The sequence below is a fragment of the Phacochoerus africanus genome, chromosome 15, assembly GCF_016906955.1.
Source record: "Phacochoerus africanus isolate WHEZ1 chromosome 15, ROS_Pafr_v1, whole genome shotgun sequence".
NCBI classification, from domain to species: domain Eukaryota; kingdom Metazoa; phylum Chordata; class Mammalia; order Artiodactyla; family Suidae; genus Phacochoerus; species Phacochoerus africanus.
Genome location: NC_062558.1, coordinates 105,180,056 through 105,200,769, shown reverse-complemented (window position 1 = coordinate 105,200,769; position 20,714 = coordinate 105,180,056). Strand labels below are relative to the sequence as shown.

Genomic DNA, 20,714 nt, shown 5'->3' with positions numbered 1-20,714 from the left:
AACCCCCCCCCTCCAATTTTTAAAATGAACTTCACTAGACTTTCCAAATAGATGATCTAAATTTTCATAGAAAAATTCACAAAATTACCTTTGGACGAACACACACAACTAATATATATTTTCTAGTAGCTGTTGAGAGGGAAAAACGGCTAAAGCATTTTCCTCACAGAAACTTGATGGGAACAGATGACAAATAAGGCCATGGATGCAGACATCTAGCAATCTGGTTAGATATACAAATATAAAACCAGTGAGTTTTCCCCCATAGAAATGTTAAAGGCAAGACAGGCACCTTCAGATTTTACTTTATTTGGAAGCTATCCACATTCATTATTTTCATATTTAAAGGCTGTGGTACTGTAGAAGAGACATAAATATTATAATATACATTTAGAAATTAAATATAATAAAATCAACAGGACGCTATGTAAAAAGTCCTATGTACACTTCGATTAAGTCCGAGGTCTGGGTATTCCCACCCATCAGATCTCCCCCTGGAAACGGGTAAACCTTGCTGGGAGATCATCCACAGGGTACACGGTGGGACTAGTTTTCATTGTAGGAGGTCCATTTAGGAGCCGCCAGTCACAATGCCTGGCCAGCTCCACTGTAAATATTTTGAGAAGAATTTTTGCAAACTCTTTCCCCACGCAGCTCCTAAGGCCTCCTCCAAATGGGATGAAGCTGAACCTGGAGGCATCCTCTGGGTGAGGCAGGAGAAAGCGGTCAGGATTAAATTCCTCCTTGTTGGTGAAGATGTCAGCGACATCGTGAGTATCGCAGATACTGTAGATAACATTCCAGCCCTTGGGAATCTGGTATCCCTGCAAAAGATTATGAAATCCCAAGGGCTGACAAGCTGGCATTCAACTTTCCCCAAGAAAATCCTATCACCGATATCTTGGAGGCATTATGCGTTGAAAGAAAGGGAGGGAAGGTGGCAAGAAAGAGAGACAGACAGACATTCGGGATGCTGAAACATCTGTTCACGTGGGGCAGGACAAGGTCATCAAAAGCCTAAGAAACTTAAGTCAAAGCAAAAGGAGATTTTAAAACCACAGCATAAAAGGTGAGGGTAGGGGTAGGGGAGGATGTTTAACTTACATTTAATTCAAAAGTCTTAAGGGCAACCCGAAACCCTCCTGGAACTGGGGGATTCAGTCGAAGGGTCTCTTTAATAACACATCCAATGTATTTAAGCTGTTCCAAAATTTCCATGTCTAACTTGTTGTCTTGATTGCCCTTGCAAAGTAAACCCTATCAAAACAGTCATACAGAGGTGAACGGTTATTCTGTGCTCCAATAAAATCAGCCCAGCAGACATAAACAGGGCTTAAGTGGCGGCTAGACCCAAAGGGCCCCAGGATGGGAGAGTGTGAGGGTGAAACAGGGAGCAGCTAGTGACCATTTGTCTCCACCCCTGGGCCCAGATCCCAGAGAATGCTGCTCACCAGTTAGAACCACTAAGTTGCCCCCCCTCCCCCAACCACCACCCCCGATGCTGGCTGCCACTGCAGCCACCTAGGAGTCTCCCCTTCATGCCCTTGAACACGCAAACCCAAGAAAGTGGACCCTATCTGAAAAATCTCCAGGGTTCTGCAAAAAGTGGAGAAGAGGTAGAAATACAAGGTTGAACCCTGCCTGAGAGGGATCACAGCTCAAGATGCCTTCCTTTTTATCCGAAGAGCTAATGCTCTTTCCCACCGGCGGCCCACCCAGTTCCCCTACCTTACTCTTCAGCTCCTCTCGAACTTTCTGGAGAACATGTGGGTAGAGCCCCAGGTAAGTAATGAGAGATGTGGCTGCACTGGCCGTGGTTTCATGTCCTCCAAAGAGGAGCTCTGTTGAAGACTGCTTTAGTGCCTAAGAGGGGATTAAGATGAACGTTTTAATAAATCTGCATGCAATTTTACAGAGCAATTACTCAGAATAGAACCAAGGGTTCTGCAGGGAAGACGAGAAGGGCTGAACGTCTGCTGACAGAAAATTCATTTAAACAAAATGCTAAGACTGTTCAGTTCAGCTAGAGCAGAAAGGCCAGTTAAAAATCCCAGTTTCCCAGGAACTCTTGAATTAAGGCCTTAGCTGTATTAAAATCGCCCAACATTCTTTATTACATTTTACAAATTCCAACTTTCACTTTAAAACCTGGAAGGGCTTGGAGACTCGGCCCCTCCCACAGCTCTGCGGACGGGGTGTCTCAACCTCTGAGACCCAGCCCTGGGGTCTGGGACGGCTTCCCACACTGGGACGCTGGGCCCCAGGCAGGCATGTTGGGGACCCCAGGGACTGCGCTTGGAAAGCCGGAGGATCAAACTCCGCCGGGCCCCTCCTGAAGCTGCCACTCACCTGCATGTCCAGCCTCTCTCCCCTCTCCCATGAGTGCTCGATCAGCAGCTGCAACGCATCTTTACAGCCCCCTCCCGCCCCGGCTGCCCGCAGCCCGCAGATTTTGGCGCGAATGTTCTCCTCTATGCGAGCGTGGATGAGGTTCCGCGCCTTCAGGCCCTGAGTGGCAGAGAGTGCACCGCGGTGAGCAGAAGCCAGAACCCCGAGCCCTCAGAGCGCCCAACTCCGCACCCTATATACGGCCCTTACCCGGTAGAGCCCGCTGAAGGGCACGTCGATGGGCAAGGAGAAAAGATTGCGGGTCATTTCCTCGAAGGCTTCCACCAGCTGCTGCTCGGCTTCCCCGCCGCTCGCCAGCCGGGGCTCGCAGCCCAGCAGGATGCGCATGGCGATGCGGAACATGAGGCGTTTCACCTGGGGGTAAACCAGGAGGCCGCGCTCTCCGCAGCTCAGCCACTGCTCCAGGCAACTGTCCACTTCCTCTGCGATCACCGGCACGTAGCATTGGAGCGCCTCGCGGCTGAAGGCCTGCATAATCACCTGAGCTCCGAGGAGGAGAGAGTGTTAAAAGCCGGCCCAAGCCGCCCCTCTCGCCTTCACGGCGCCCCTTCCAGAGACCCCCAACCCCTCCAGACCTCAAGGCACTTCCAGGCTGGGAAAACTACACTCTTTGAAAGGGTCCTAGCTCACAGCTCATGCAGCTGTGGTTTGCCCAGAACCTATCTACCTGAACCCCTCCGGCGAAGAGGGTCCCCCTCCTCTCCAGGCGCCGTCACACCGCCTCCCCCCCTCACCTTCTTGCGCTGCTTGTGCGAGGAGTCGTGCAGATTGGAGAGGCAGCCAGAGCCCAGGATCGTGCGCACCGACGCCGGCCAGTGGACCGACACGAGCCGGTGTTCCCCGAGCAAGATGCGCCGCACGTTGTCTGCACCCATCACCCGCACCGTGGGCCGCCCGAACAGATGCGTCTTGTAGATGAAACCGTATTTCCTGCGCTTCATCTGCAGGAACTTCCTTCGCTGCGAGAGGAAAGCGGAGGAAAGAGGCGGGCGTGAGGGGGCGCCGGGGAGCGCCGCGTCTCTGGCTAGTCCTGATCCTAGCCTCAGTCACCTCCCTCCCGGGGGCGCCTACCCCTGCTTCACTGGAAGCCTGGTGCTGAGTCGGGCTCCGGAGAATCGTCCTCCCTTACCTGTAGCACCATCTGCAATGTCTCCCCAAAGAAGGGGAAGCCCATAGTTCCAGGGGGCAAAGGGAGGGTGCAGCTGCGGTCCCGGCTGCTCACGCAGTACAGGTCCCAGAGTTTGATCGCGGCCAGGAAGAGCAGCAGCGGCAGCACGAAGGTGCAGAGCACACTGGCCAGCAGTGCCGGGAGCCCCATAGCGCGCCGCGACTTCCCGCGCCACCTGCCGCCGCCTCCAGCGCTCCGAACTCCGTCGCGCGCCCGCTTTATAGGCGGCCCAGGTTGCTGCCCACGTTACCTTAGACAAATTAGTTCACCCAAAGTTCATCTTTAATTGCGGATTGGGCCCCTGGCTCCTCCCCCCGTGAGGCGCTGCCCAAAATCTTTAACCGTTTGTTCCGCGCCGAGGCAGAGGCGGCGCGGTGGAGGCTTTCCTCGGAGCGCGCCTCCTGGGGTGCAGGGCTAGGAGCAGCCTATTTCCTCCTTACAAGGTGTGCAGGGCTCCAAGACCGCGGCAGGGCCGGACCCGAGCTCCAGGGAGCGGGAACTCCAAGCCCTGGGGTTCCGGGCGATCTCTTTGGAATCCCTCCCGCGGGGTCCGACAGGCGGTCCCAGCCCAGCGCTGCCTGCACCGGCTTTCCAATTTATGGGCTCCGTGTGGGACCCCTTCCACCTGCTAGGGAAGCAAAAGGAAGTGAGTTCAGTGATCATCCAGCTGCCTTGTCCCACAGGTGAGGTCCAGAACGCAGAGCAAAATGCAGGCTTCCCCACCCTTCTAAAGATCTCGCAAAAGAGCCTAGGGCCAGGACTCAGGCGAGAGTCGTGGGGAGTCATGATCGGACGACCAAAGAGTCCCAGTTCCCCAATCCCTTCAAGGAGGTCCGCACTCCTGAAGTCTTGGAAGGTCCTACTTAAGGATATGAGAGAGCCTCCAGATCCTCGGGACTCCAGGTGAAGCGTGCACAAGTCTGCGCCCTAACTCTGACTCCCCCACCGGGGACCACAGGAGCAATCCGCCCGCGGGTCCGCGGCAATAGGCGCTCTGCGATCTAGCCACAACTGGTCGTTTCCCAAGGTTCTGGGGCTTTGCAGCCCCAGCTCGGCAGAGGGGAAGAGGGTCTTTAATCCTAGTAGGATAAGAAGGGAGAGACAGAATATGGAAAGCACGGAATTTGGGCTCTGAATCCCGGCTCCATCTCTCCTTGAATGACCTTGGACAAGTCCCGCACATCCTCGAGCCTGTTTCCTCCTCCTTGGTATAGAGGTGATCTTTCCTGACCTATCCACTCCTCGAAGTAGCTGTAAGTTTCCAAAAGGGGCTTCTGGTTGCAAATACTCTTCCCAGCTCCAGGCACGCTCAGCTACGTTACCAGGGTGACCTGGACTCTGGGCACAGGAGCCATCCTCCGCTCTCCCAGCTCCCACCCAGCAGAAAGCCACTCAGGTAAAAGGGGGTGCTGGGTCGTAAACCCAGGCTTCTGCTGGCTGCTGATGGGAGTGTTGAGGGAATCTGTACTCAGAAGGGGGTCTTCTGGCATTTGCCCAACTATACAATCGGCTGCTCCCGAAGCCAATGCCTGGAGCTCGGACACTTTGGGAAGCGCGTGAGCGCTCCCCTCTTCCCACCTGGCCAAGCCAGTGCGACTGGGTCCGAGCCGCCTCGGACCAGTCAGAGGCACAAGTTCACTCGGTTCAGCACGGAACGGACTAGCGGCACCGAAAACGAAACAATAATGTATGTTTGTTCAAAACTGAATATCGGCTCTTACGGGAGCACGCCACACGCCTTGGACACGTCCCTTGTTGATGGAAAACGCTTTGATCCTGAGAGCTGTGAAATACTCGGCGCTCCCTAAACCCCGCGGGTTGGGAATTGTCTGCGGAGTAGCAGGGACCGCACAGTCCCCGCAACGCTCCAAGCCCAGGTCGCCCCAGGGCATATTTCGCAGAACCGGCGTTTCCCCACAACCCCCCTTGGTGTTTCAGATGATTTGACGAATGTAAACAGTGAAAGACGACTTCGGGCGGTGTACAGGCAGGCACCGGGGCCGAGACGCACTGGAGGTAATTCTCAGAACTCCCGGCCCACCCCTTTCAGGACACTGCCTCGGCCCGTGAGCAAAGCTGGTGAGCGGGGGCGTGACCTGGGGCCCAGTCCCAATCCTCCGGCCTGACCCGCCTGTGACCCCTGCAGGCCGGACCGTGACATCCGAGTGAACTCTGCAGGGCCCTCTCGCCAAGTTCAGCGCGCGCCGGGTCACAAGATGAGCGGGGCCTGGGCGCTGGAAATTGCCACAGGCGGGGAAATGTTTCAATCTATCTGCCCATCGAGACCCGTGAGGACGACCGGCAGGAAAGGATCAAATGGGATAGTGAGGATCATTAAAGACCATCTTGAAGAGTGGAAGGGAACAATAAATTACTAGCGGGATGATAAGAACTTTGATTTAGAAATCTTGCCAAGCTTTCTTGAGAGGGTGGTGTGGTGGGTGGGGAGCGGGACTGGTCCACTGGCAAACAAAATGTTTCCAAGATGTTTACAGAACAGCCTGTGGCCACTGGCTGGGGGATGGGGAGTAGTTTTTTTTGCTGGGGGAGGGGATGAGGACCTGACTGGAGGAGGTTGGCACCCCTCCTCCACTTTTCTCCTTTCAACTCCTTCTTCCCTGGTCTTGAGCACCCTATAGCCCGCCTCAGGGTTCTATACCCACTGTTCCCTCTGCTTGAGGTGCCTCTCTCGCTGGCCTCCTCAGAGCTGGTTCTTTAGGTCGAACATCACCTCAGGGAAGTTTTCCCAGACCCTAGCCTGCCCAGCTGGGCCACCAGGCACTCTGCACTACAGGCCTGTTTTATTTTCTGGACAGTACCATCACCATCAGACCTATTCCTGCTCTAGTTTGCTGGTTTATTTACAGTCTACCTCTTTTGTGAGTTCCTCCTCTTGTCCGGGAGGGCAAGAACCACGTTTGCTCCTTCCGCAGGGAATCAAAAGCTGCTAAAGATAGAGATCAGATTTTCCTTGAAATTGCTGAGAATGATGTATCAATGAGAAATAAGCGTAAAATGGAAGCTGCCCCTCCAGGGGTTTATGGTTCATAAAGACTTCGCAGCAGGTAAACCAGATCTCTTGGAACCAGCTAAGTTTGGATTTCTGAGAGTCTCCTCCCCATCTATCTCTCCCCCAATTAGAATCAACCCCAAGGCCTGGTCCTTCCACCACCGCTTTCTCAGGCGGAGATGTTGTCTCTGCAGCCTCAGGAGCGCCCTGAGGGCAGGCCCCAGATCAGCCACTTTTGCTGGCTCCATGGCTCTGGCGCCTGAAGATCCCAAGGCCTGGCACCGGGGCTGGTGGTCAACAGTGGGTGATGAATTGCCCTGGATGGGGGTTACAGCAGTGTCAGCCGAGCTCGGAAGGGCCCGCTGCGCTCTTGAGCTACCGCCTGCTCTTGCTGCTTCCCCTTTTCCTTCTGGCCCCAGGATCCACCTTAAGCATAAGGTCAGGAGGGCACCAGCTTCCTTCTGGTTCACTAAGGGGTCAACTCAGGCCTTGGCGGCAACTTCCCCATCATGTTCAGCTGCCCCGGCCTGTCTGAAGGTGGGTGGCAAGTTACAGTGGACTGTTAGGAATAACAACACTGGAGGCTTCTTGGCTTAGATTTAAATGCTGCTGGGAACCTCTGTGTTGGAAAGATCCAGAAAGTCCTTAAGCCAACCTAGGGATCACTTTGAAAGGTTAACAGGGCCGAGACCTGCGTGGTAGCCACAGACCCTGGGGCTGGAGCAGGGGGTAAGGGATAGGATGGAGGAGAGCCCTGGCTGAGCAATCCAGGAGCCCATTGCTGGCACTTCAGCCAGTCTTTCGCCTGTTTCTGCTCTGCAGTAGAGGAAGCTGAGGCAGTAAACCAGAACGTTCCTGCAGCCAACCGTCTTGGAGATAATTTGCAGCCCAGCTCTCTCGGGCTATGCTCAAGAGAGAAGTTCCAGCAGCCTGGCCCCAGGCTGCCCCAGTTTCTAGCCCTTTTCTGGGTATACACAGGGAAGGTCTTTCTGCAGGGTCTTTCTTGGGTCTCCTCCACCCTCCATCCCACTTTCCCACCAGGGAGCAGCTGCCCAGCTAAGCTGTACCCTCCTCATTCAATCACTCCAGGAAACTTTACTTCTTGGCCTTCCTGTTTTGGGTACAAATACCCCAGACCTCTCTGATTATGTCTCAACTGTTCATGAAAAGAATCCAGCTTTGGAGTCCTATTCTCCCATGTATAAATGGAAAGATTAAACACGTTCTTGAACTAGGAATTTTTCTTTTAAGATATCTCCAGCAGAAGCCGGAGGTGTTGAGCCTGTTTAGAGCCTTGGAAGCGCCCACAGTTCTGGGTTTCCGCTGAGACCGGCAGAGGCCAATGCTCACCAAGCAGAGGCCAGCTGCCTGAGGGCCTTCCGTTGGGCACCTTCTCAGTGTGTCTTCCTATGGCCCACTGCCAGGCCAGGGATGCGCTCCTGGAGTCCCTGCTTCCTCTCCAGGGTTGCAGGTCCCCCCTCGTTCGAGGGTCCAGTCCTCCCCTGGCAATCCTCCTCGTGGCACAGCGATCCATGTCTCCTCCTGGGCTTGGCTCTTAGTGGAGCTCTGTTCCCTCCATCTCTGCTTTCTGGGAAGGGCTTAAGAAACTTGGCCCACGACCTTCCTTCCTTCCTCTGGGTGCGCAGGGAAGAAGGCACCTTGCCACCGGCCAGGGCGCTTCTCTAGTGAGGTGGCAGTGACTCAAGCGTCTTTCTCACAGTCAGCATTCGGGACCGTTTGTTGAACGAGAGAGCGCCCGACCCGGCACTGGGAAACTGCAGGTGGACGGCGCCGTCATACGCGCGCCGCTGCCTTTGGCGAAGTCAGGCCCCAGGACGCAGCGGGTCAGAGGCGTCGTCCATCCTGCGCTGCCGAAGGCGCAAGCGGGTAGAAAAAGAGCCGCAGCCCGTCCACTGGGTGCACTATGGGCACGGTCTGCATGGCGGGGAAGGAAGGCGTGGCCAGTTCCCAGCGCGCCGTGCGCACCAGCTCCACGGCGAGCAGCTGGAGCACCGTCTGCGCCAGCTCCTGGCCGAGACAGCTGCGCGCACCACCGCCGAACGGGATATAATGGAAGCGGCCAGCGGAGCCCCGCGCGTCCTCGCCCGCAGTGTGGAAGCGCTCGGGGTCAAAGCCCTCAGGGGGGCTGCGGTACACCGCAGCTGTCTCGTGCGTGTCTCGGATGCTATACATCACGTTCCAGCCCTTGGGGATCTGGTAGCCCTGCAGGGAGGTGAGGAAAACCCGCCTGACCACAAAGCATCCGGAAACCCGGTCCGAGCCGATCCTCCGCCCCGGGTATATAAAAAACAGGCTTCTGAAAACCCTAGGAGATAGCTCTGCATCCCCATCTCAGCCCCATCCCTGGTGAGCTGTGTGACGTTGGGCTATCTGATCAATCTTTCTGAGCCTCAGTTTCTTAATTGATAAAGTGAGAACAAAAATGTCCACTTTTGTTGTGAAAAATCGAACCACAGCTCTGGCATATATATTAGTGGTCAGTAGATGTGCTCCATTATGTTTCAGTATTTTTTTTTCCCTTCTTCTTACATTACATCAGGAGACCTAGTCCTGATCTAGTCTTGCACCTGCTAGCTGCCTGGGCCAGACCAATGCAAATGACAGCTCCTCTATGGTCATCTCAATGACACAGCTCCTCTTTGCACTAAATTGAAAACTGCTTCTGTGTCCTCACCACCCATTAGCTGCGCAATCATGTCCAGGTTGGGTAGCCACTTTCTAAGGATGTGCACATGACAACTAAACCGAGGAGCCCTTCAAATTTTGGAAGGCAGTATTCATGTTCCCTTCGCCCAGGTCCAATTTTTCAACTATTCCATTTTCGTCATATCTTCCAACCCCGACTATCCTGCTTTCCTGGCCTGAATAGGCTCCAGGATGTCTACTCAAAGGCTCTCAGTAGGCTAGTAGAAGATCTTGGAATCACTAAGGTGCTCTCCCTCTCCTCTCTAGGTCCCAGTTTTCCACTCTGGAAACTGCAGGATGAATAAGACCCCCACCTCTTTTCACCCTGGTAGCCCAGTGCTCTCCTCCCTTGGTTTCCCTAAGGCCTTGCACCCCAGCACCTGCATAGTGACATCTGAATTCCAAGATTCAGCATCCAAGACATCAGCATTCAGCCTACCTTTGTCTGGGCTGTCCCCTCTGGTGGCATGCTGTCCCCACCCTAACCCTTCATTGCCCCAGTTCAAATGCCAGTTCCCAAATGTTGTGTTATTATTCAGCTAGAGATCACTCTCTTCTTCACACCAGTGTGGGATGAAATTGCTGACTTGGCCCCCTTTCTCTGCATGACAGCACCTCAAGGGCAGAATCCCAGTCCCTTTGGTGGCCTCAAACCCTGGTATGCAATGTGGTAGGAACATCTGCTGTTTAAGGTAAGGGTCAGGGAAAGAGGTTCCCACTCTGCTTGCAGCCACCCAGGGACTGCACTGGGGGAAGGGATTGCAGTGACGGCCCTTCGAGCAAACACCCTCAGTTTGGCAGCGGTAGAGCTGCCACTGGGAAGCATAGCCCAGCCCCACATGGAGTGTCAAAGCTGGAAGGGACCAAGGCAGCTTCTTTCCAGAGTAAACTGAGGTCAAGCGTGAGAAGGGTCAAGGCAAACTGAGATGGAGCCAGGCCCAGACCTTAACCTGCTTGCCCAGCTCAAGCCAGCCTGATAAGAGCAGTAAGAGATTCTACCCCATATTTTACCTCACTTCCCTGGAAGCCGGCCTCAGCCGGCCTTGAACAGGTGACTGGGTTGATGCCTTCAACTTGTGAGGGAGCCAGAGATAAGGCGTAAGGGACATAGTGGGGGGCTCTCTGTGTGTCCTATGCAGCCTCGCTGGCTGAGGCGGGGGGCGGGGTGGGGGTGGAGGTGCTGGGCAGAGCGAAGGTTGTTTTTATTCTAAAACTCGGCTCAAATGGACCGCGGCCGAAAGCTGAGGTGTAAGGGTTGCCAACCTTGCTTTGTGCCCACAATCGTGGTTCCGGGAAAATGTAAAAGGAGTCAGCGCACTTTCCAGGTGGGAAAGAGGAGGCCGGGTGAGGGGAAGAGGAGAGCGCGTGGCCCTAACCCCTCCCACCTCCCGGCAGCAGGCGACAGGGGCGGGGCGGGCGTCCGAGGCGCGGCGCACTTACGTCGAGCTCGAAGGTGCGCAGGGCTGTGCGGTAGCCCCCGGACACGGGCGGCAGGAGGCGCAGCACCTCCTTGACCACGCAGCCGACATAGCGCAGGCGGCCCAGCGCTGCCAAGCTGAGGTCCGACTCGCAGCCGCAGTCGGGCCGGGGCCCCGCGCCGCCCCCCGAGGCCCCCGGCGCGCAGCCGCACGCGCGCCCCAGTCCCTGCGCCTCCAGCTCCTGCCGGATCTTGACAATGGCTGCCGGGTGCTGCAGAAGTAGCAGGACGAGGGACGTGCTGGCACTGGCCGTGGTGAAGAAAGCGGCGAAGAGGAGCTCCACAGCTGACTCCTGCAAGAGAGCCCAGGCGGCGCTGAGTTTCCATTGGCCGGGCCCTGGCCTCCTGATCCCCTGGCCGAGGCGCGGACGGGCCCCACATTTTCCGTTGCCCACGGGCCAGAGCGCCAGGTGCTCCCGTGGCGGCTACCTGTGCAGGTCTTGGAGTCAGTTGAGGCCCCAGTCCGCCTCTTGGGGAAGCCACAGATAGAAATGAGCAGCAGTAGAATCTGTTCACTTCTCCTGGGAGGTTCCCAAAGATAATGCCAGGAACTTTTTCTGTGTAATATCTTAGCGCTTTAGATGTATTAACTCATTCAGTTCTTACCCGCATCCCATGGGGCACAATTACTGCCAGTTTTACAGGATTGGAAACTGAGGCTCTGAAAGATGCTTGGGGTCCCTAAGGTCAGCGGTCGCAGTAGTTGGGCTGGGAGCCCAGTGCTCTTAACCATGCAGTACTGCCAACAGCCCTAGCTAGGCATCCTGACAGTGACTGCGGTAGCACCTGCAGCAGCAGTGCCAGCCTCATAGCAAAGCAAGCACCGTGGTTTCCTCCTCCCGCTTAGTGGTGGTCCCAGAGTGACTAAACCTCTTCCTGGTCTGCACAGTTGGAAGGACAGAGGGGCCTGGATGGCGAAGCCCTTGCCTCTGCCCTCCCAGCTCCTGGTGTGGTGTCTTCCTTCCTGGCAGCACCCCGAGTGTTTTACACACTGATTGATGTGATCATAGGATGAATGTGTATTCCTCTCCTCCGGCACCTGCAGGGCAGGGGCTGTGTTTTGCTCGCCTCTGTATTCCCAGTCCCAGCATGGATCCTGGCACTGAATAGGTAGTAGACAATATTTGTAAAAGCAATGACCCGACCAAGGTTAATTGCCAGCCCTGGACAAGACGGGGAGCTGGGCTCCAAGGTCCTCCCTGATCAGCCAGAACTGAAGATTTCCGGGCAGTGGGTCCCTTCCTGAGAACCTGGAGGGTGTTGTCACCCCTTCCCCAGTCCTGCCAAGGCAGAGGGTCCATCCACTCCTTTCCATACTTCTCCCCTTCTCAGCGCAGAACTGTTCCCCTCCACCAGCTCCTCCAGGCCTCATGACCCCCTAGCTCATCGACTTCTAACCTCTTCGACTCTTCCAGACTTCACAACCACCCAGGAGTCAGGAAAGAGGTTATCAGTCTCTTTCTCAAAGAAGAAACTAAAGTTGAGGCGCGCCCTTCAGTGGTTGGCTAGTGGCAAGTGGGAAACTGAGGCTCAAAGGATGGGAATTACTAGTGGAAGGTTGAGGTGTTCCCATTTCTAACTTCCAAGTCCCCCAGCCACTCACTCCACTCCTTTTGGGTTCTGGGGCTGGTGGGTTGAGGGGCCGTTCCAAAGCTTCCCTCCTTACCTCCATTGCAAATGCTCTATCCATACATGCAGAGGGATTCTATTCTCCAGTAGATTCTGCAAGTGGCAGAAGACAGGTAGCAGGGTGCCAGGTACCAAGGTGGCTCATGGAAGGAAAAGGTAGATGTGGGGAGGAGGAGGGGAGTCTCCACTCAAGAAGACTGTGGAGTTTCACACTAAGCCCTTAGAGGTTGTAGAGAAAAGGAGTGAAGAGAGCTTCTTAGGCAGGGGGACAGCAAAAGCAAAAGCATAGAGTGACAAAGTGAGGGGAGCTGTTTGCTGCCAGAACCTGTAAGGGAGGGCCTAGGATTCAGGCCTTCAAGCTCCTACTGAGAGCAATGGTGACTGGCCCAAGGCCATAGAGGTAGTGGGTGCAGCAGAGCCCTGACTGGATCCCAGGTCTCTTCCTTCCCCTCACCCTGAAGAGTGCCTGTGGCTCAAAGTGGGGCCAAATAGTATGTTGCTTCATTGCTCCAGGGATGCAGCATGTGTGTAGAGACCTGCTAGAAATGCAAGGGAGAAGAGAAATCTCCTCTCATACCACCTACCTTCAGCTCCTGCACTGAGAGCTCCTGGCCCAGCTCCCTGGTGCTGTGGATGATGCCGGCCAGAGCATCACCTGGCTCTGCAGCCTTGTCTTCATGAAGTTTCTCTGCAATGGCCTCCTCCAGGTGCCGATGCAGCTGGTCCCGTGCCCGGATGCCCTGATGTGCAGGGAGAGAAGCGACATGGGGCAGGAAGGCCAGCCCTGAGCACCTACCCACGAAGTCTTCCTAGGGCTGCTCTGGCTCTGCTGAGACACTTTTCCAGCTTAGCTGGCACATCGGAGGGGCTCAATAAATGCTCAGAAATTCATCCATTACCCCCCACACAGCATTCTCTCTTGATGATCACGAGCCCCTTTGGGGGCAAGGCAAACAGTTATTGTCCTCCTACTGTGAGGATGCTGAGGCTCAGAGGGGTCAAGCAATTGCCCAGAGCCACACAGCTCACAGCAAATGTCCATGTCAGGCACAGAACCCATTGCTCTTTGCCTGCACTAGGCATGGGCAAGGGCAGGGTGCCAGTGCAGAGAGGAGAGGACACCTTGAAAGCTCTAGCTTAAAGGACAGTATTGGAAGTTCTAAACATTAGCCTCTCTAACAGGGAAGGCAAAAGGGCTGGGGTGGCCCTCCAGAGTTCAGGAAGCAAGCACAGTGAAAGTGTCCATCTGGGGAAGCATTTTGAGAACCAAGGCTCCGTAGTCAGGGGAGATCTGGTTCAAACCCTGCCTCTGCCCCTACTAGCTGTGCAATCTTGGGTAAGTCACTTAACCTCTCTGAGCACCAGTTTTCTCATCAATAAAATGAGAATAACAATATGTTGCAGGCTGAGAGGATTAAATCAGAAAATGTAACCAAGGCATCTGCCCATAGTGTGTTCTTTTATACATAACCAGGGCGTCAGTGCAGACAGAAGCCCCAGCTCGCTTGCTCTCTGGGCCGGCCCGTCGCTCTGAAGTTTGAAGAGGCCCTGGTTCTCTGATCCGGAATCTAGCGGGCCTGGGGCCGCGGGCGGGGAACCGGCACCCATCCTTCTCCAACCCGGGCTGGCGCCGAGCTGGGCCGGGGGCGTGTCTGAGGCCCTTGTGCTCCCATCTATACTGCAGCCTTGGAGAGGCGCTGGAGGCCGGGCAGGGAGGCGCCGCTCTGGGGAGGGGCTGGGATGACTGGCTGGGCTCTGGCCACCGAGACCCAACGGCGGGAAGCTGGGGGCTGCTGAAGCTGGACCTCGCTCCATCAAGCGTGACCCAGAGAATGCGTGTGACCCGCCCTGGGTCACCCAGCGAGTCAGAATAGAGGCAAGCACGGGCGCCCACCGCCACACCACGCCACCTCCCAGCAGAGACGAGCCTCTGTCTCCCAGCAGAGTTGACACCTGGGGTGCGTCAAGGGAGCTCCAAAGGGAAGGCCTGGGGCGGGGCCGGCAGTACCTTGCGCAGGCCGCTGAAGGGCACATCTAGGGGCAGCGAGAAGAGGTTCTCCACGAACCGCTCGAAAGTCCGGGCCAGCTCCGAGCACTGCTCCTCGTCTAGCCGTAGGCCCAGTAGGATACGCGCGGCCATGCGAAAAGTGAGCGCTTTGGCGGCCTCGTAGACAGCAACCGGCCCTCGGGCAACACACCAGGAGCGCACCTCACGCCGCAGCGCCCCCTGCAGACGAGGCACGTAGCGCTCCAAGGCCGCGCGGCTAAACACTCGAGCCAGGATCTGTGGGGAGCGCGTGGGGTCAGCCTTTGCAACCGTCCGGCCTCTCCTGCTCTGCGACTCCAGAGGAACCAAAAGGCCAACTTCAGCCCCCTCTTCTAAGCGACCCAAACCCAAAGGTGTTGGCTTTTGCTCTCTCCATTCCCTCTTCTTCTCTACACAGTCCCTTCCATCTATCCAGGCTATGCGGCCACCTCCTCCAGGAAGTCGTCCCTAACCCTCTCCATGTTTGAGTTTCCAGCGCTTCTGGTATCAGAATCGCAGAAGATCGAAGATGAAAAGACCTTTAAGTCCAGGTTCTGGCCTTAAAAAACCAAAGGTGGAGAGGGGAAGAGACTGGCCCAATGTCACCCACTTGTTAGGGGTCCTGGCTAGGTTCACCTTGACCCCAGTACCTAGCCCCGGCCTGGCCCACAGGAACTACAGCAGGACTGACCTCCCGACCACCCCTTCTGTTTTGGGCTCACCTTGCGCCGCTGCCTGTGCGGCTCACCGACCGCGCCGAGCAGAGTGTGTGAGCCCAATAGGATATGCGCGCTCTGCGGCCACTGGCTGCGCACAAGGCGGTGCTCCCCCAGCAGGATTGTGCGGACGTTCTCTGCGCCGCTCACGCGGATCACGGGCCTGCCCAGCAGGTGCGTCTTGAACACGGTTCCGTAGCGCTCCCTCCGGGAACTATGGAAGCGCGAGCCCTGCAAGCCAAGCCGAGCGAAGAGTGCCGGAGCCGCTGGGCCCCGTTTGGGGATCTACCCCAGCCCTCCCGACTGCCCCTTGAAAACAACTCCCTGCTCCAAGCTGTTGCCTTACTCTCTACAAAAGAGTCTCAAATGGGCCTCCAGATTACCCTGCGGGAATGTACATGCTCCTGTTCCCATTGATGAGAATATGAAACAGAAGCTCAGAACGGGGACTTGAGCGCCAAAGGGCTCACGGCTGAGACGCGCCCCCGACTCCTGATTCTATAGTGGCGGGACACAGGGCCCTAGAATCTATTATCCCCGCGTTGTGTCAGGACTTAGAAGTGTGCTGAGGAGAACATCAGTAACAAACCGTTCGATCGAGGGAGCATCTGGCCAAAGGAGAGGGCTCTATATGCTCTCTGGACCCCTGGGCGTTGGGAAGAAACTGGCTACGAACCCTGGGAACCCTGAGAGCCAGTGGGAACTAGAGAAGAAGGGGCCATACTGGGGTGTGGGAACGACGGACCGCTCACCTGAACTAACCAGTGCAGCGTTTCCCCGAAGAAGGGCCAACCCATGGAGCCTTTAGGCAGGGGCAGGGCAGAGGATCGGTCCCGGCTCAGCGTCCAACGGAGGGTCCAGAGATGTTGGGCCAGGCTGAGCAGCAGTCCAGCGCACAAGAGAGCGGTGCCCGCCGCCCCGAGCACCGACAGGGAGCTCAGCCCCCAGGGGAACATGGCGAGCCTGCGAGGGCCCAGGCCCCTCTGAGAGCGCAGGAGCTGGGGCGCCGACAGCTCCCAGTGCTCACCTGTTCCCTGAGGAAAGGGCCTGGGGCTTGGGGACCCAAACAGATTTACCACCTCGGACAGGGACTTCGCTCTAAAAGCAGACCGGCAGTGGAGGGCGGCAGTGACCACGCGCCCTTAGGAAACGCGCCTTCAATCGAGACAAGAGCTCAGGACTTTTCCCGGAGTCCGACGGCTCCTGGGCCAAAATGTCACCTCCTCGCGGGGGTGCCAGCTGCCTCGGGATCACTCGCGCCGGGTACCTCCCACCTCCTCCTCACAGTCAGCACCCTAGATAGAAGCAGGGAAGGAGGGCAAAGAGAGGAGCAACTCACCAGTATTGCCAACGAGAGCTGCGCTCACCCGGGCTGTAGACCCTCGCCCACCTCTCTCTCCTCCAGCCTTTTAACCCTTCTCAGCCCGCCCAGGCCACATTTATATGGATTTTGGCTCCCTCCCTACGGATGGATCCTGATTCACACGACGTGACGCGCTTCTGCATATTTAAAGCGCTCCACGCAGAGTAATGATTGGAGGCGGTGGGCAGCGGCGCGCTCTCCGAAGGGTAGGAGTGGGGAGTGGCAGCTGCTGCGGCGCTACGACTAAGCCGAGGGCTGCGCCCCGCGCAGATCCCCGGGCGGGGCCAGCGGTTTCGCGCCAAGAATCTCCTGGCTCCTAGCAGGAGCTCGGCGGGTGGACGTACAGAGCGCACCTAGCTTACACGAGCTCTCTCTGGGTTTCCCACCTTCCAACTTCCAGGTGCCCCTTCCCCTCCCGGCACTCCAAAGCCAAAGGGCTGGGGGCTCTTCCCTTTGCTCTGCTTCTGTTTTAGGGAAATTGCGGTCTTCGATGCCTGCCTTGGCATCGCAAGAGCCTACGAAGGATGGCCGGGATCGAGATTCTCCGACATCCTCCAACCTCCGAGGTCTCTGATCCAACACTTCCAGAATTCTTTGAAAGATGGTGGTGGTGTCTTTGCTGCCCAAAGCTTCAGAGACCCTAAACCCACGAGGAGCGGAACCTCCAGGTCCCTTTCAGGTCTCAAGGACTAATTCACCGTCCCCTCCCCCTTCTTACCCTTCCTACACCATCGGTCTACACAGTGACTTTCGGGCTTTTGGTGCGGCTCCAAATGTCCCAGGTCTCAGGGTTATAGTCGCCACAGCGTGCAACTCGAAGTTGGGGGTGGGGGAGAGTGCAGGGTGCTTGTTTTACTGAAAAGAGTAAAGTGAACTCCTCAAATCCATCACTGCTGAGGACCCACAGTGGTCTGCCACAGGCAGTGCAAAGACAGCTTTTCTCTCTCTCTCTCGGAATGGAAGATGCCTCAGCCCAAGCTGGAGACGTTCTGAGTGCCCTGGAGGGCTGGGTAAGGCACCCAAGGGACACCACATTCCAGTCCTCAGAGAGAGCTAGCTTTGAGGTGAACTAGCTGTTCACCCATTCTGCTTCTCTTGTAACTTCCAGATTGTATTGTTACCATGTTTTCTATGTAACGTTTTTTAAAATGTTAAATACTTTTGAATAAGAGCTGGCCAAGGGAATATATGATTGTTTTCTTTGCTTTGATGACACTCTTTCCAATTACCAGAGAATAATAGCCTTTCTGAAGGAAGCAGTTGTTTTAAGTGGCTCTAAATAGATACAATAGTAATGAATTTTCAACTTGCTCGACCTTTTTAATATTTCATCACAAAATCAAAAAACATACATGTAATTCTTTACACTTATTTTTACAGAGTCAAACATAAGTTTCTTACAGGCATAAGTCCTGAAAATGCAAAAGGACCATTCAGCATAAATACAATGAAGAGAAAGTAAGGATCAGGCTGACATTGCCATTTGGACCGTAGTACTTTACATAGAGTAAATGTACATTCGTTTTGGGTTTTCCAGAGTTCATTCGGTTTGGTTTGTTTCCACAGTAAGGATACAGTACTCAGAGCTGCTCTTTGAAGAAGGTAACCTGACCCCTGTGGTGACTTCTGTGTGTAGGAACACTTCTATCCTAGCACAAGCTGCACCTGAGGTGGTTAGCCGTTTAGTTTCTGTCCTTCTAACTTGAACCAAACCAAACTAAATAGGGTCAGCCACAAACAATAGAGTTAGAAATATTAATCCTGCTGAACAGAAACAACATTGCCTCTGTAGAAAATCCAAGCACCTTTTCTTCATATCTTCAGATTAAATTAAACCACCTCAGTAGAACAAATAATTCACATTCTTATTGGGTTAAATCAAGTTTGATTTCAGTGGCCTTTAAAGATTTGTCTATTCCTTCCTCAGAATCAGCAGAATTGGAAAACTTAGTCTACTTAAATCACACTGAGGTAAAAATTCAAGCTAAAAGGTCAGAAAATGAAATATCAGACATAATTGCATTCCAAAACCAGATACTGAGGGAAAAAAAAAAACCCAGAAAAAATCATTCACGTCTGAATAGAAAAAGAATACTTATATGTAGAGACATAAGTTTTTCTAATATATTTACAACCAGTTTCATATACATTTTGACCTTATTTATATATTACAGTTTTGCCTTTTTTCCCTAAAAGTGAAAAAAATTAATGTCACATTTTCCATATATAAAATAGTATTCAATTATTTAAAAATCCATACAAATGATATTTATAATTGTTTCTTGTTTAAGCTCTCATCAGTGTCTTTTCTCTAATACATTTTTGAATTCTTCAAACAACTTTCTGTATCATGACCACTGCCTGTCAGAGATCAATGATGAGTCACGGATTTGGTGTCACTGAGTGCAAGCGATGTGAAGTCTATGTGTGCTGGGACATACCATTCACCAAACTTCTCAGCTGTTTCACGACTGTCTCTATCAACTTCTGTTTGTCTCGATCATTCTTTCTGAATTGAGCAAATATATTGTTCTTTTTGCTAGTATCCTTCATCCTAGGAATATATGTGAATTATTATGAAATGTTTATTAGTAAAAGGAAATTAAAAGTTGCACTGTCACAAGTAAAATATCTCGGCGTGCTCTGGATTAGCTCACCTTAATCCTATGCTTGAAAAATATACTTCAAAGAAAATAGGTACTACTAATAGAATTACAGAGATAGCAACCACACAGATTATTAGCAGCTTTATTTTGCATTCTATATGAAGTCCTCTTTTTGCATTAGTATGCAAATATAAAGCATGTTAAGTTTTCTCATACTATTTCCTCATACCATTCATAAAGTATGCTAAAACATATACCCTCTAGACTTTGCATATCACACAGAGCAAGACATGGTGAAAGCAAAAGTAACACTAGAAAATTTAAAGCAGCAAATTTTTTGCCTCAGTTGTGTTTTATGGCACTGTAAAACAAGTTTACATTTATTTAAAATAGGTATTTGTTTTCTCTCAAATCAAATACACCACAGATATTTTGAAATGTGGGAAAATTGAAAATTGTAATAGTAATATTTAAAGTGAAAAATGATTTAAAAAGTAAAATGAAATAGGCTAGAGTGAAAAGAAAACCTGCCACATAATGAGAAGGAAAAGTAGTACCTACAGTTGTGTTATTGCTAACTGGAAAGGGAGCGCTGGTTAATTCAGTTTTTATAATATTATTTTTTCAAAACTCATACTTCTCTACCTGTAAAGAATCCAAGCCCATCATGGTAGGATTTAGACAGCACTGGTGGCAAACATTCCAATCCCTGGCTATGTTTTACAAAATACCTTCTTTCCTGTGTTACAGTATTTTTAAAAAATAGTTCCAATTCTCACTTACCTCCAGTAAACGTATTTCTAAAGCCAATTAAGCCAGGTATTGAGGGTACAATAGGAAAAATGTTTTGTTCATATCAACGTAAACAGCAATCTCATATAAAATTACACTGACATTGAAGGCGAGTAAGACAGAGGCTTAAGTTTTGGTCATTGAAAAGAACTGAACTTGTAAGCTCATGGAGACATTTTTCTTTTGATAAAAATCCCTAGTTCTTCAATTATCACTGAATCGCAAAATGCTTAAATGGTATGCAAAGAAAATTGCAGAATATACTCACTTCTCTAGAAGAGTAAGGGCTGTGTTTGGATTCACCCGAAGGTACTTGGAAGCTGGCTGACCATAATCAGCTAGATAAGTAGACCAATCCCAAACCATAAACAGGTCAAGGAGCTGAGGAAGATGTGGAAACACATTAAACCAACTTTTGGCTATTTATCTACAGATAATATAAAGCATATGCTGCTCTTGATCCATTTTAATGTGACCTGCTTCTCAGATGGAACATAATAAGGAAATTCATTCTTAAAACTGCATTAACTACATTTTATAACCAACATAGTGTATAATATCTTTTCACTTTTGAAATTACTAAAATTGTCAGAGGTTGCTTTTCTAATAAAATACTTGGTTGCATTTTCAAATAATTGTAAAATAATGAAAACAATGTTAATATAATTATCGTAATATGTGTACTGATGTATAGAGATTTAATCTACACATCATTCAGTTTATACACATTTAATTAATAAGGGTTGGTGCTACTAACTGTTAGAAGAATTTTAAAGAACTTAAATTGAACCTTTTTTCTTAGAGGTTAAGTA

The 20,714-nt window shown here is 52.8% G+C and overlaps 3 protein-coding genes across 5 annotated transcripts in view; all 3 read right to left on the bottom strand.

Moving 5' to 3' along the window:
* Positions 1–289: 289 nt before the first annotated feature.
* LOC125115594 (cytochrome P450 26A1) lies at positions 290–3,790 on the bottom strand. 2 transcript variants are annotated; one of them, XM_047759792.1, is made up of 7 exons: positions 3,539–3,790; positions 3,144–3,368; positions 2,599–2,889; positions 2,350–2,508; positions 1,729–1,863; positions 1,105–1,257; positions 290–824 (listed from the first exon to the last, which is right to left on the bottom strand). In XM_047759792.1, exons 1-7 carry the CDS (start codon positions 3,725–3,727, stop codon positions 483–485), a joined length of 1,494 nt encoding a protein of 497 aa, XP_047615748.1. In that variant the 5' UTR covers positions 3,728–3,790; the 3' UTR covers positions 290–482. The 2 variants fall into 2 exon arrangements, with proteins under 2 accessions (XP_047615748.1, XP_047615749.1); XM_047759793.1 differs by lacking the exon at positions 1,105–1,257.
* A 5-nt stretch (positions 3,791–3,795) lies between these two features.
* Positions 3,796–17,259, bottom strand: LOC125115596 (cytochrome P450 26C1). The gene is made up of 6 exons (XM_047759794.1): positions 15,894–17,259; positions 15,148–15,372; positions 14,408–14,683; positions 12,984–13,139; positions 10,734–11,063; positions 3,796–8,810 (listed from the first exon to the last, which is right to left on the bottom strand). The coding sequence occupies exons 1-6, from the start codon at positions 16,095–16,097 to the stop codon at positions 8,433–8,435; spliced, it is 1,569 nt and encodes a 522-aa protein (XP_047615750.1). The 5' UTR covers positions 16,098–17,259; the 3' UTR covers positions 3,796–8,432.
* A 540-nt stretch (positions 17,260–17,799) lies between these two features.
* Positions 17,800–20,714, bottom strand: part of EXOC6 (exocyst complex component 6) — a 229,115-nt gene continuing 226,200 nt past the window's right edge. For both annotated transcript variants that reach the window (XM_047759791.1, XM_047759790.1), the window contains exons 21-22: positions 20,171–20,283; positions 17,800–19,058 (exon numbers count right to left, since the gene is read on the bottom strand). In XM_047759791.1, coding sequence (XP_047615747.1) covers positions 18,926–19,058; positions 20,171–20,283 — 246 coding nt within the window. In that variant the 3' untranslated portion in view covers positions 17,800–18,925. The remainder of the gene's footprint in view (positions 19,059–20,170; positions 20,284–20,714) is intronic.

What these genes read in the sequence shown, in the direction of transcription:
- LOC125115594 (XM_047759792.1), bottom strand. Translation starts at nt 3,727, where the DNA reads ATGGGGCTCCCGGCACTGCTGGCCAGTGTGCTCTGCACCTTCGTGCTG. An exon ending in CCTTCAGCGGGCTCTACCGG is followed by an intron (nt 2,509 to 2,598) that starts GTAAGGGCCGTA and finishes TCTGCCACTCAG; the next exon opens with GGCCTGAAGGCGCGGAACCT. An exon ending in GAGAGAGGCTGGACATGCAG is followed by an intron (nt 1,864 to 2,349) that starts GTGAGTGGCAGC and finishes ATCCCCTCTTAG; the next exon opens with GCACTAAAGCAGTCTTCAAC.
- LOC125115596 (XM_047759794.1), bottom strand. Translation starts at nt 16,097, where the DNA reads ATGTTCCCCTGGGGGCTGAGCTCCCTGTCGGTGCTCGGGGCGGCGGGC. An exon ending in CGCTGCACTGGTTAGTTCAG is followed by an intron (nt 15,373 to 15,893) that starts GTGAGCGGTCCG and finishes CTTGGCTTGCAG; the next exon opens with GGCTCGCGCTTCCATAGTTC. An exon ending in TCTCAGTGCAGGAGCTGAAG is followed by an intron (nt 11,064 to 12,983) that starts GTAGGTGGTATG and finishes GCTCTCTTGCAG; the next exon opens with GAGTCAGCTGTGGAGCTCCT.